At 40.8% G+C, this 14838-nt stretch overlaps 1 protein-coding gene across 1 annotated transcript in view; it reads left to right on the forward strand.

Annotated features, from left to right (window-relative positions):
- SNTG2 (syntrophin gamma 2) overlaps nt 1-14838 on the forward strand; it is a 301458-nt gene that overhangs the window by 232099 nt on the left and 54521 nt on the right. The window contains exon 11 of the mRNA XM_074820798.1: nt 8903-8941. Within this exon, the coding sequence (XP_074676899.1) occupies nt 8903-8941 (39 nt within the window). The remainder of the gene's footprint in view (nt 1-8902; nt 8942-14838) is intronic.

The following is a 14838-nucleotide window of genomic DNA, read 5'->3' on the forward strand; positions in this document are numbered from 1 at the left end:
GCTAATATCAGACTACTCTTTTGAAGTACTGAAACATCTAACTTCTATGCAAAGGCAAGCTCTCTGGGGATCAAGTGTAAAGGAGGAGTCATCTTTCAATAGTGAAGATGTGAGAAGTCGTCACTGCATAAGGATGCTACCCCTGGTTGTATAGCATATCTAGAAAGTGTTACTCGGTAGATGAGAAATAATGATTCTGGTACTAGCCTGGAGAGAGTTAGTTCATATAAGACAGAGGAGCATGGGGAATACTGTGACATGGAGAAAGATGTAAGGGTATCTTTTCAGCCCTCCTTACTGATATATGCCCTGTATGCTTAGCTGAGAAAAATCTCCTAATAACAGTCACTTCTACAAACAGTACAGATTATGCTGTGTTGGAGATGGCTTTTTAGGAGATAGTTTTTTGGAATAATTTATATTTCTCTCTCTGTTTTGCACCATTTAGATAGCCAGCTGTTAAATATGTGCAGCTTTTCTCATGGATCTTAATTATTTTGTTTGAAACATAGCAAATGGAGGCTCCAAAAGAGGCAGGCAATCCCTCACCCTCTTGCTACCAGGCAGAAGGAGGGGACCTAAGAGATGGGGGAGACTGGAAACAGGTCCCTGCTCAGGGAGGTAGGAAAATCCCCTCCCAACCTCCCTCACCTTCCATAGTGCCCCTTTGCAACAGATATGGGGCCCTGGAACTTGTGAATGAAGCAGAGAAGGATAAAGGAAATGATCCAAATAAGGAGGAAGATGAAGGTCCACCAAGGCTGGGTCGCCCCCGACCATGTATTAAAATAAATTCTAAAAAGAACCCCAGAAGGGTCATTGTAGTGGGTGACTCCATTCTGAGGCATGTTGAAGGCCCAATGTGCAGACTGGACCTGCTTCATAGGGAAGTCTGCTACCTCCCTGGGGCCCGGGTAAAGGACCTCATGGTAAAACTGCTCACTCTAGTGAGACCTAAGGACTCTCTTGGTTTTTCAGGTGGGTAGTGATGATATTAACACAAGAAATCCAAAATCAATGAAGAGAGATTTCAGGGCCTTGGGGAAACTGGTTAAGGGGTTGGGGGCACAAACAGTGTTCTCCTCCGTCCCTTCAGTTGATTACAGGAGAAGTCAACAAATGAACAGATGAAGTTGTGGCTCCGAGACTGGCATTACAATCAGGGCTTTGGATTTTTCAATCATAGGTTAATATACAGAACACCAGACATTTTGGCATCATGTGGGATGCACCTGTCCCAGAGGGGTAAAAGGATGTTGGGGCAGGAGTTAGCTGGGCTCATTGAGAGAGCTTTAAACTAGATTTAAAGGGGGAAGGGGGCAAAACTGGAACTCCCAGATGTAAAAAACCCAGGGACGATTACCAGAGTTTGTGGGATGGCATGTGACTGACAACCCTCAACCCTGCCATCTCTGGAGGCAAGGGATGGAGACATGCAGCACAACAAAGATGTAAGGGATATGGATGGATCAGTAATGGTGGTAACACCTGTGAAAGGTCAGGCTGGAATTAGGACCTCTAAATGCAAAAAGGTGCTGGGGACGTCAGCCCATATGCAGTGCATCTATACCAATGCACACAGCATGGGTAACATACAGGAGGAGCTTGAAGCCATGATGCAGCAGGAAAATTATGATGTAGTGGCTATCACAGAGACATGGTGGGATGTCTCCCATAACTGGAGTGTGCCAATTGATGGCTACAAGCTCTTTAGAAGGGATAGACAAGAAAGGAGAGTTGGTGGGGTGGCGCTGTAAGAGACTGTTATGATTGCTTTGAGCACAAGTGTAGTGAAGACAGGGTGGAGTGTCCTTGCGTTAGAATCAGGGGGAAGGCCAACAGGGCAGATGTTGTAGTAGGAGTCTACTATAGGCCACCCACCCAGGGCAGAGAGATGGATGAAATATTCTGTAGGTACTTAGGAGAAATCTCACGATCGCTTGCCCTTGTTCTTGTAGGAGACTTTAACTTCCCAGACATCTGCTGGAAATACAACACAGCAGAGCGGGACCAGTCCCGGAGATTACTGGAATGTGTGGGAGATAACTTCCTGACTCAGCTGGTGAGAGAACCGACCAGAGAAGGTGCCCTGCTGGATCTCCTCTTTGTGAACAGAGAAGGACTGGTGGATGATGGGGCAGTTGGAGGCCAACTAGTGCACAGTGATCATGAAATAATAGAGTTCTCTATTCTTAGAGAGGCCAGGAGAGGGGGCAGCAGAACTGACATCCTGGAAGTCCAAAGAGCTGACTTTGTCTTGTTTACACAACTGCTTGACAGAATCCCTTGGGAGATGGTCCTGAAGGATCAGGAAGGCTGTGCACTCTTTAAGAAGGAAGTCTTAATGGCACAGGAGCAGGCGGTCCACAGGTGCTGTAAGAGAAGCTGGCACCAGAGAAGACCACCCTGGCTAAACAGGGAGCTTTGGCTGCAACTCAGGTAGAAAAGGAGAGTTTACAGCCTTTGGAAGAAGGGGCTAGCCACTCACAGTGATTACAAAGAGGCTGTGAGGCTATGCAGGGTGGAAATCAGGAGGTCTAAACCCCAGCTAGAAATTAATCTGGCTTCAGCAATCAAGGATAACAATAAATGTTTCTATAAGTATGTGAGCAGCAAAAGAAAGACTAGGGAGAGCCTCCATCCCCTGCTAGATGCAGGAGGAAACATGGCAACGAGTGATGAGGAAAAGGCTGAGGTGCTTTATGCCTTCTTTGCCTCAGTCTTTAATAGCAAGACTAGTTGTATTGAGGGAATTCAGCCTCCTCAGCCAGAAGACAAAGACTGGGAGAACGACCCCTCCACATTCCAGGAGGAGATAGTCAGTGACCTACTGCATCACATAGACATACACAAGTCTGTGGGACCGGATGGGATACACCCGAGGGTGCTGAAGGAGCTGGCTGGGGTGCTCACCAAGCTGCTTTCCATCACTTGCCAGCAGTCTGGCTGACCGGGGAGGTCCCAACAGATTGGAAATTGGCCAGTGTGATACCCATCTATAAGAAGGGTCGGAAGGACGATCCAGGAAATTACAGGCCTGTCAGCTTGACTTTGGTGCCCGGGAAGCTGATGAAGAGCTCATCCTGAGTACCATCATAACAACACATGCGGGACAAGCAGATGATCAGGCCCAGTCAGCATGGGTTTATGAAAGGCAGGTCCTGCTTGACAAACCTGATCTCCTGCTACAACAGGGTGACCCATTTATTGGATGAGGGAAAGGCTATGGATGTTATCTACCTTGACATTAGTAAGACCTTTGACACCGTTTCCCACAGCATTCTCCTGGCAAAACTGGCTGCTCATGGCTTGGATGATCACACGCTTTGCTGGGTAAAAAACTGGCTGGATGGCCAGGCCCAAAGAGTGGTGGTGAATGGAGTTAAATCCAGTTGGCGGCCGGTCACAAGTGGTGTCCCCCAGGGCTCGGTTTTGGTCCACTCCTGTTTAACATCTTTATTGATGATCTAGACGAGGGGACCGAGTGCACCCTCAGTAAGTTTGCAGATGACACCAAGTTGGGTGGGAGTGTTGATCTGCTCGAGGGTAGGGAGGCTCTGCAGAGAGATCTGGACAGGCTGGAGCGATGGGCTAAGGCCAACTGTATGAGCTTCAATAAGGCCAAATGGCGGGTGCTGCACTTGGGCCACAACAACCCCCAGCAGCGCTACAGGCTTGGGGAGGAGTGGCTGGAGAGCTGCCAGTCAGAGAGGGACCTGCGGGTGTTGATTGACAGCCGGCTGAACATGAGCCAACAGTGTGCCCAGGTGGCCAAGAAGGCCAATGGTATCCTGGCTTGTATCAGAAATAGCGTGGCCAGCAGGGACAGGGAAGGGATCTTACCCCTGTACTCGGCACTGGTGAGGCTGCACCTCGATTCCTGTGTTCAGTTTTGGGCCCCTCACTACTGAATTACTTGAGCGTGTCCAGAGAAGGGCAACAAAGCTGGTGAAGGGTCTGGAGCACATGTCGTACGAGGAGTGGCTGAGGGAACTGGGGTTGTTTAGTCTGGAGAAGAGGAGGCTGAGGGGAGACCTCATCGCCCTCTACAACTACCTGAAAGGAGGTTGCAGAGAGCTGGGGATGAGTCTCTTTAACCAAGTAACAAGCGATAGGACAAGAGGGAATGGCCTCAAGTTGCACCAGGGAAGGTTTAGACTGGGTATTAGGAAGTATTTCTTTACAGAACGGGTTGTTAGGCGTTGGAATGGGCTGCCCAGGGCAGTGGTGGAGTCCCCATCCCTGGAGGTGTTTAAGAGTAGAGTCGACATAGTGCTGAGGGATATGGTGTAGTTGAGAACTGTCAGTGTTAGGTTAATGGTTGGACTAGATGATCTTTGAGGTCTTTTCCAACCTAGATGATTCTGTGTTTCTGTGATAGCACTGAAAATTAATGTAGTCATAATCAGTAGAGGCACCTAAAGATAATGCTGCCAGTTCATTTACACTATAGAAGCTTGTTTCTTATATTTATGTAACTTTCTCTAGATGTTTTGGTTTTTTTCTCCAGTATATTCCAATGGTGTTATATTTTTAAAAAATATTCCGAAATAAATGAGTAGTTCATAAGCAGGTAAGAGAATGACTTAAGATGCAGTTGTTCCAATTTAAACATTATTTATGGCTTTTATGAATCATTCCAGCAGTTTCACTGGAGGATGGTAGAAACTTAAAATTTGGCTTCAAAACAGGGCTATCTATCTGGATCATATCTATATTTTTGTCAGATTTTTTAATTGTGTTTGTCATAGTGTGTAAATCTTTTCTTTTATGCCTTTACCTACACGTATATCTAAGTGATACACCTTATCGTAGTGGAGTGAAATTTCTCTTTGAATAGGGAGAGACTTATGTAATATGAGCTGTGAACATGCATATAAAAAAAGAAAGAGTTTTGAGAAGGTCTTGCTTTCTTTACACAGCAAAATGTGGGGTACATGTCGATGGAAACAAAATCCTTGTGTGTAGGAAGCAGTATACAAATTTGACTTCCCCAATGATTATACAAACAATTCTATTCCCAGGGTGAAAACACATGATAATATTTTTTTACTGCTGCTTTTTTTGTTTTGTTTTTAAACTCCAAAATTTCCATTTAAAAGTACCACAGTTCAAACCATTGAGATTGTAAAGAGAAGTCAGTAAGGGTAGGAATCACATTACCTAAATTTAGCCAAGCAGCAAGCATTCATCTAGGATCCTCTTATAGCCAGGAAAAAAAAAAATAGATGCCTGTTGAGGTCCTTCTCTCTCTCTGCTGTCTGGAAAGAGAATATAGGTATATTAGATGTATAACTCTTCCCTTTTTTGGCTTGCCAGATTTAAGTGAGATGAATCCCACTCTGGGAGGTATTTAGATTTAGGTATATTGTTCTGAATCACTTCATCCCCATTCTGTTCCTGCCCTCTATGTATTCTTTTAGAACAGAGTATAGGAATTACAATTGCTTAATAGTTCCTTTTCCAAGTTGCCTGCAGTCTTTGCGCATCCAGGTTTTTGCTTTTAGTTTCCTTTCTGTCTCCAACTCCAATTGCTGCACTGCTGTGCTGAAAGCTCACACAATGCCAGCAAGGTGTATCATATCCCCGTTGTATACCTGCCTCTCTGCACCAGCTGTGGAGGCCTGTAGAGAACATGTGGTGCCAGGTGAAGTGAAAAGTGCATACTTCTCTCTCCTCAGGCCCATGACATAGGGACATAATGTGATACAGAAGGATATCTTTCCTCTCCCCACAGTTATGTCAGGGCTGCAGCCATCCCTGCTTTGAATGCGGAATGAGCTAAGGCTGTGCAGTGAATAGTTGTGGAGTTCAAAGCATTCTTCCCTATTGCCCTTACTAATGGGAAGCTAGACTGTTTAAAAGGATGCTCTTCATGATACTCTGCCCTTATTCTGCAGAAAACCTGCATGGCCAGTCTCACACACATTTTTCCAGGCACATCTGAACACAGTAAAATAAAAAGTAGGATAACAGAATTAATCATATAGGGAGCTTAAGTAGTTTGACTGAACCGGAGTGTTAAAGGAGACAGGATCCCTCCTAGCCCTGTTTATTTGCACTGGTTTATGCTGTAGTAATCTTATTATTCAGCATGTCTTTGGCCACCTGCAAGGAAATTTTTCTGTGTGTATAACATGGCTTCTGTATAGTTACTTTGTATATGTATTTGTATCTGAAGCACTGGAGAAAGGTTGGAGCTGAATATGGGCAGGTTGTGATGACATTCCTACTGACGTTAAAGTATTCCAGATGCCTTTTCATTATGTCCTGCAGAACAGTTCAGGATTAAGCCTATTACCAAATCAGACTGATGAGGTCTGCTTCCTTCTGCAACACTGGGCATGTCACCAATTTGTTTTATCCAAGTTACAGAGTGGGGTTCTTGAGTTCCCACTGGTTTGTTACTGTCGGAGCCCTGAGAGCACCAAGAAGCTCTGCCACCTCTTCCCCCTGCCGTAGTGCTCCAGGCCAGCTCTGACATGGTGCAACCATGCAGCCTGGGGTCAGGCTGCTGCAGGCAGAGCTGTGTGTGAGAGCTGCCCCCTTGCTGGGGATCCCCTGCTCTGCTTGGCAGCTGTATGTCAACTCTGTCCTCATCATCGGTCCTCATCTGTGCTATGGTGCAGGTGCCAGTGTCTGCAGGCTGTGACCTGCCTCTGTTGTGGTGGCCCCTGTTCCTCCTCTGGGGTGGCAGGGTGGTGGTAGGGAGCATGGCAGGGACCCTCAAGGGTCTGGCAGGCTCTCCCAGCACTCTACCCAAGGTGACAGCCAGGCCTGGGACATGCCCCAGACTCCCAGCAGGTCTGGCCACCTCATCCTCAGAGCCTCAATCACTCCCAGCTGTCTGACCCAGTGGCACACCTGCCCCATTTGACCGTGCAATTCAATTCAAATGGGCTGCAAAAGTGAGCATCTGGGGGAGAAGGAGCTCTGATAGCCCATGATGGGTTAGGACTGACTAGTGAGCTCCTGTAGCCCTGAGCTTTGGTATCACCCTGTGTCTGTATAGTCAAGTGTCCTGCTGCCATCCTGTACTCCTCCACATTGCATTTTGTCCTAGGGTCATTTTGTTTATGGTCATAGGTAATTCACTCTATGCAGAATAATGACTTGGTTTTGCCATCTATTAGCTACAGGGGGGTGTGTGTGTGTGTGTGTGTGTATACACACTTTATATACTTTATATGTCTATGCCTGTAGTTTTTATATATGTATATATCATTACATCCCACACCTGTAATTTTCTAAAGCCAAGTAGGCAATAGTCTCATGGTCATTAGATGTTTATGTTATGGCTAAACAAGCTGTAATACAGCTCCAGACAGTCCAAGGCAAACCCTGACACACCCTGAGGCCTGTGTCATTAGCATAACACAATGCCTGTTGGCCTCTCCCAAGTGTACTGGGTCTGGCCGGGATGGAGTTAACTTTCTTCATAGCAGCCATATGTGTATGTTGTATTTGTGGCTAAAATGATGCTGTTAACACACCAGTGTTTTGACTGTTGCTGAATAATGCTTGCACAGCATCAAGGCTTTGACTTTTTGTCACTCTGACAGACCCCACTCTGCCCCGAGATAGGCAAGGAATTTAGAAGGGACAGAGCTGGGACAGCTGACCCGAATTGGCCAAAGAGATATTCCATGCCATTTAACATTGTGCTCAAGAATAGAAGTGACGTAGCAGACAAAGACTGTGGGGGTTTGTCTTACAAGGTGGCTGTTGCTTGGAGACTGGTTGGGCATCAGTCTGCTTGTGGGAGGTAGTGAATGACTGCCTTTATATCACTTGTGATTTTTCCTGTTTCCTTCACTTATTAAGCTCTCTTTATCTTGACCCACAAGTTTTCTTGCTTTTGCTCTTCCTATTCTCTCACTCTTCCTGCTAGAAGGGGAAAGGGAGTGAGCAGCTGTGTGAGTGCTCAGCTGCTGGCCAGAGTCAACCCACCACAACAGACAATGGCATCACCATATTTACATGGCCGCAGACGTGCTCTGCTTCCAAAGGTTATCCACAGGTTTGTTCTTACAAATCTGGTGTGGCCAGGATACAAGCAATAGCCCTGGATTTCTTCTGCTCTTTTCCTGTGGCAGATGTAGTTTTCCCTGTGCATAGGTGTAGCTTTTGTTCTTCTATCACAAGCCTTTCATTTGTTATAAAACAGGCTTTTTGACAACAAGATCCTTTGGAAGTATTCATCAACTGCAGGACAGTTTGCAGCTTATACCTTTGCGTATAGAGGAGTCTATCTTTCCAGTCTAATCTTTTTCTGTCTAGATTCTGTAACATTACTACACTTACTAATATTGCACTTTAAAGAAGTGCTTCACTTTAAAGAAGGAAATATCTATCAGCATTTGTCCACCACTCATCTGTGCAAAGTATGACTGCCAAAGAAAAGCCAAAATCAACAAAACTCTTCATTATCTGAACAGAGAGGAAAAAGAAAGTTATGAAGAGTAAACTAAAAGGAAAGCCTAAACAATATCCCCTTCTTTAAACATGTCTTACACTCTGTGGCCTTCATTTCACAAGTACTTAATCACATGCCTCATTTATAGACCTGCTTAAGCAATTGTTTAACTGAGACCTACGTGAAATGTCAACAGTACAGTATAATATTTTTACTCAGAGTGGCAAAGTTAAATTCATAAATGCAAACCTTTATGACGGATTTAACGAAAACTGATAAAAGTCTTCCTGTCTTTTGAGTCCTTGATTTTATAAATTTAGTGTAATAGTAAAAATCTAGTATTTAAGCACTGAATTATTTAACTTCTTACAATTATAATTTGGAAGTATTAATCCAGTATTCAATAACTAAGTCAATGCTAATTGCATCACAGAAACTCTTCAGCATATTAATAACTCTGTGCATTCTTCCGTCTCTCTTTCATAGATGAAAATGGCAAATAAATGCTGTTCTCCCTCAGATCAGGTAAGACTTTCATTATATTCATTATATTACCCAATTTTTAAAATTCTTGTCATTGTGTTAAGTTGCAAAATTTATAGAGCTTACATACACATACATTTAGTCAGTTCTAAAATGGTAAAACCAAGTTTTCTGTGGTTTGAAGTTCTGAAATGACCTGCTTAATAGAGCAGATTCTTACTAATCCACAGTAATTAATAGAATCCTCCACTGTAGACCTAAAAAGTTAATTAGGTGGAGCCATGAAATAAATGGGAGGGGGACAGTGGAATTCACAACCAGGTCTTGGAAAGCATAGTGTATGTTTGCATGCAATATTGGAGCAGTGAGTCTGACAAGTTAACTCTGTATTTACATCACATACGGTATACAGATAGCCAAGAAATGTATTACAGATCCAGTCTGTTTTGCATGTGTCATGCCGGGCAGACTACATTTGCCATGGTTTGTGTGGGACTTTTGGAGCTCAGGAGTCTGATGAGATATTTCTTCTGCTCCAACTAGCCAAATGTCCTGAAGACCCAGATGAATTTACTGCATTGGGAAGTATTCTTACTTCTTGTAGCGTTGCAAAGAGTTTTTTCATTTACTTTGTAAAATATAATTTTTCAGGCTAATTCTGTAAATCTGGGAAATACTTTGGAGGCTGTATTGTAGAACCAATGAGTTTCACTTACGTGTGCTTTCATTGCATCAATCTGGCATTGAATCATTACTCAGGAACAGAAAGCCCAATCCCTGCTGTTTTTAAAAATGCGGGGTTTGTAGATTATGAAAGTGAGAATTAGGCAACGTGCCTTTTATGGTGTTTTACTGCAGAAATTTATTATGGAATTTTATCATGGAAGTCAAAGACTGACTCAAAAAATTCTACATATTGGGATCAAATATTTATTAGTTTGACATCTCATATATTCTTTCATATGTCACCATTTCATCATCGTATTTGTAAAATGTACTTGGACATTTATAGACTTTTCTAGAAGTTATTAAAAAAATTTTAACCATTGACGTTTTCTTACATGGGAAACTGTTTTCTTATATTTGGGTCAGTACTTTGAAAAAAAATATACCTCAGAAACCACTACAGACTAATTCTATGTACAGTAGAAAATCAAGTTGCTCCCAAAACTAAAATAAATATCTATTCTGTATAAGAAAGGAGCATTTAATTACTCTCTTTGCCATGGTTTTTAATTATTAATTAAACTGATATGAACAACGGGTGATTATGAAAGCCAGGGGAAAAGGTACTGAACTTGGATATCTTTTGCTGTATGAACTCTCTACTACAAGTACTTTAGTGATTATTCAAAGTTTCTTCATATCATTTTGGGCACACATAATGGGTTTAGTTGAAAAAAGGAAGATGTATCCTTCGTCAATTTTTAAAAAATATTGGGGGCAGTTATACAAGCTATCACTACCTTATTTGATTTCTTAAATAAATGGTCTATCTCCATAAACTGTCTAGATAGTCAGTGCAGAAAATTATTCACACTTTAAATCATCCTTTACAGGAGCCTCTTCTTCTTTCTCAACTATACTGAGGTCCTAAGAGTAGCCTCTTAGCATAACATCTGAAGTAGGTGCCTAAAGTCACACTTTTTTCATTCCAAATATGAAAAGAAGGGAAGATACGATTAGGACCTTAATTTCAGGAGTTGAAAATTTAAGGTGGTACTGTTAGCAACAAACATGGGATTGTTCTCTGCCAAAAAGTGAGAAACAAAGTTTATAATGAATTTGGGCAGATCAACTAAATAAAACTAGAAAACATAAAAACATTAAAGGAGCAAATGTGAAAAATTCAGACTTTAAAATGTCCTGTGAAAATTTGATTTAAAAGCAACCAAAATGTGAATCTCTCATAACTATATCACAAAGGAATAAAATAAAACTTGGCAATGATAACTGAAAACAGAAGAGGTCTTGGTCTGCCCTAGATTAATGGAGCTTATTAATGTCAGTTACATAATGTTTGTACAAACCTGAATAGCTCTCATTAGTACAATTGATTTAAAATTTAGAGAAAGGACAAACTTAGGTCACTTGAGGAGCTGCCTTGAAGTAAAATTTGTGATAGCTTCAAATTTATCTTTGCTTTTGAATATGGACATTCCCAAAGAATTAAACAAGTCCTTAGATTTTCATTACTGTATCGCGTGTGATAAGTTTTCTTCATTGCCTTTAAGTCCAACTTAATCTTTCATAAAGGGACAAGGTTGAATCAGGATAGGTTTCGTTCAGATTCTGTTTTTCATAGGTCATTAACAAACTGGGATTCAGGGTCAAGAACCTAAAAAAAATTACTTTGCTAAACCTGTCTTTCTTCTTTGTCTTTCATATTGGCCCTGACTGGTTTTACTGGAAAATGAATCTCCAGAACATGATGAATTCTGTGGGCATATAACTAAAGAAAATTGGAAAGTGAAAGGACAAAGATACTTGTTCCCAGGTCTAAACCAGCTGTATTTATGGGTCTCTTTGCCAAAAGAAAATCTCAAACAAAGAGTTTGGACTTTGCCCTGTGCCTATGATCCAGTGTCAGAAGGAGATAGGAGGAAAGGTAGTAATAGTTGTAGTTAGTATGAATATATTTGTACTGTTAAAATAAACAGTACCGAGTCATGAAGCTAATTGGCATGGTCTGGCTACTTCCACGCTTTTAAATTCTCCTCTCCCACCAAAGACGCATGTCCGCATTTAAACTGCCTATTGTAAATTATTCTCACCAATGCTTAAATCCCAGTCTGTCCCTGGGAATTGTTTGGAGAGTTCTAGTTATCCCAGGACATGTCATGCCAGTTAGTCCATGTCAAGGACTACAATGTTTTAACAAATATACAGGGATGACACGAATTTGGATGGTATTAAATAAGTACCACTGCTGAAGCTCTGGCTCTAAGTATATATGAACCTGTGTAGATGACAAAGCACACAGCATCTACACGGTGCTTTTAGAGCATATTGGTGCTCCTCAGGGAGAGAGGGGGATTGAGCCAGTTTGTACATTATTTTATTGAGTGTGGAGGATGTTTACAGCAACATTTCTCCAAATATTATAACTTTTGATTCTGCTTGATATAATTTATTACAGTGCTCTAGAGACTTGAAAGCACTTGATTCTGTGTTATCAGTAGGCAGTTAGATTTGGGACTCAATTTTCAAAAATGCACACACTGCTGGATTGCTCTATATTTTTTATGAAACAGTAAATTAGGCAATTCTCTCTCTGTACAGAAAAAACTCCTTGTAAGGTTTTGTATTTTGTTTGCTGGGTGTTTTACTATGTTTTTAAGACTAATATGATCCTTTCCTGTCCTCCGCTAAAACCATACAGTTTCTTCTCAGTAGAAATAGGAAAATATTGATCAGATATTAATTAAGACTATGTATCTTTTTTCTTGTGATGCTGTAAAACAGATTTTCACTGCTTCCTAGGATGTCTCTTCCCTTGTTTATTTTGATCTTTTGCAGTGACCTCCTCCAGAGGATATCATACAGAAAATGAAATCTAGAGACAAGGATTGTAAAAGCATAGCATGTGGTAGTACCAGGAAGGCCAGGACACAGACTGAGATTAAACCATCAAGGGATAGATGGGTAACAAAAAATTACCCTCTAAGTGCATTAATAGCAAGAAGACAAAGAAAAATGTTAGTCTTCTACTCAGCATATCAGAGGTCAGCCTTCACTAAAAAGGTCAACTGCAAAAGATGGTTATTCCAAATATGCTAGGAAAAAACAGTAAAATCTCAGATTACAATACAAAGGGCGGTTTTGGTGGTACGTATGCTTTTAATGCCTGGTGGTATTTGAAAAACCAGTCAAAGTAGTCTCAGAGCTATTATCAAGATATTTCAGGGAATTTGTGTCTGCCAGGTGACATATCAAAAGATTAGGAAAGGGCAAACATCATGTCTGTTAATGGAAAAAGAAAGCAACGTTGAAGAATTAGAGACTAGTCAATTTGACTTCAATCTCTAGAAAGAAATTTGAAAGAAACAAACAAAACATTTTTATGCAGCTGCAACTTAACAAATGGATGACCACCCTGAAGGATTCATCAAGAATAAATAGCAACAACCAATCTAGAGAGGGAGGTATGAAAAAAATATTCAGGAATTATAATTTTGTGCTCAGACAATAACTTGAAAAGAAGCAAGGAATGGTGCCACACAAGCTACATATTCTTGTTCATAGATTTTTACTCCATTTATGGACTGAATAAGCTTTCTTCACTCTTCCAGTCTAAAGCCAAAATCATTTGAGTCTTTAATGGATAGGGCAAAAAAAGTCTTAAATTGTGGTTACAGCATAAGAGATTCATGTTTAACATGAGGAATAAAGTGCTAAAACAGACTGAGAGAAATTATGAAGTCTCCATTATTGGAGATCCTTAGGATATTAAGGAAGCATTTTTTAGAAACAAAATAGGTATCATGGGTACTGCATTTTGGAAAGGGTAATGTACTAAATTTCTCAGAAGTCTCTTTTCCACTCTGTTTTTGATAATTATGTGATCCTAATTCTAAACGAGGAACTTCTCAAATATGGAGAGTTTTCCCATTGTTCCTCATAGCAGGACTGCTGCCCCAGGTATGCCATGAACATGTTTGCTTGGCTTCATCCTGCAGAATAAAAAAAACCCTGCACATACTCTTGTAAGATCAGTTTATCTTTTTTTTTTTTTTTTCATTTTCTCAAAACCAGAGATAAATGTTTTAAAAATATATAGCAATAAAATCACTTTATCCTAATTGTTAGTCTGGAAAAGTTTGATTCTTGCAGACTATAATTTTACAAATGACAGCTGTAGAAAGGGAGCAGGACTAAATTCCTTTAAGCATAAAGAGACCATGTAGAGATAGAATTGAGATCTTCCTTGGTAATTGTGTTAACTTTATTTATATGGGAGGTCAGTTATGCAATTCCTAATGAAATTCTCTTGGTCTGCTTCAGAGATTTTTTTCTGGGACATCAGGTCTTCCACTGAAAAAACTTACTCTAGCAGAATAAATACCACTTCAAAGCACTTAAACTCTTTAACCTCTAGTCAGTCAGTTAATATGTAGTGCTTCTGTGAGGCACTATTACTACTGTACTGATTTTGAAGATAAGCAAGCTGAAAAAAACCCAAAACTCAACAAACAAAAAAAGAGATTTGCCAAACTCAACAAAACAAATCTATACATAATAGAATTCTTAAAACTGTGTTTCATTTCTGAACATATTTCATGAAATCTCACTATGCTATATAAAACAAATACATTCACAGTATGTTCATGGTATTTGTATGTCCTCTTTTTTTGTGTAAACAAAATAGATTATATTTGATTACTCTTTGAAGTTGTAAGACATTAAGACATTGGACTCTAGAAACACTAGAGTGTGTCAAACAAAGGAAACCTATTCCTATTTAAGGAAAAATATACAAAAGGGTATATTTCAGCAGTGTTTCTTACTCTAATATGTTGGTCACATCTTCCAGAGGTCAGCTGGGTCTATGGCATCTCTGGCAGTGAGTGGCACAAGGCAATTCTGTCTTCAGTGAAGAATCATCGTCTCTGATTAAGCTGTCTTCTTGAGCTTCCCTTAACTGTTAGAATATTAAATATATATATATATATAAAAACAACTCTTCTTTATTCTCTTTGTATATTTCTGCCTTGTGGATTGTGAAAAAGATTTTAGAGTATATAATTTTCTGCACAGGCATCTGCTCTTCACAGCTTTTAGAACCCATTGCTTTTCCATTCAGTATTACAGAACTGTGATTTCACTGAATTACTACTATGAGATCAGTCCTTCTTTAGGGTTATTCTCCAATTAAAATTATGTTAACACATCTTTAAGCAGGATTATCATTTTATTGATGGGGGATAACATGTAGAAAC

This window comes from Strix aluco, chromosome 3 (genome assembly GCF_031877795.1).
Source record: "Strix aluco isolate bStrAlu1 chromosome 3, bStrAlu1.hap1, whole genome shotgun sequence".
Lineage (NCBI taxonomy): Eukaryota > Metazoa > Chordata > Aves > Strigiformes > Strigidae > Strix > Strix aluco.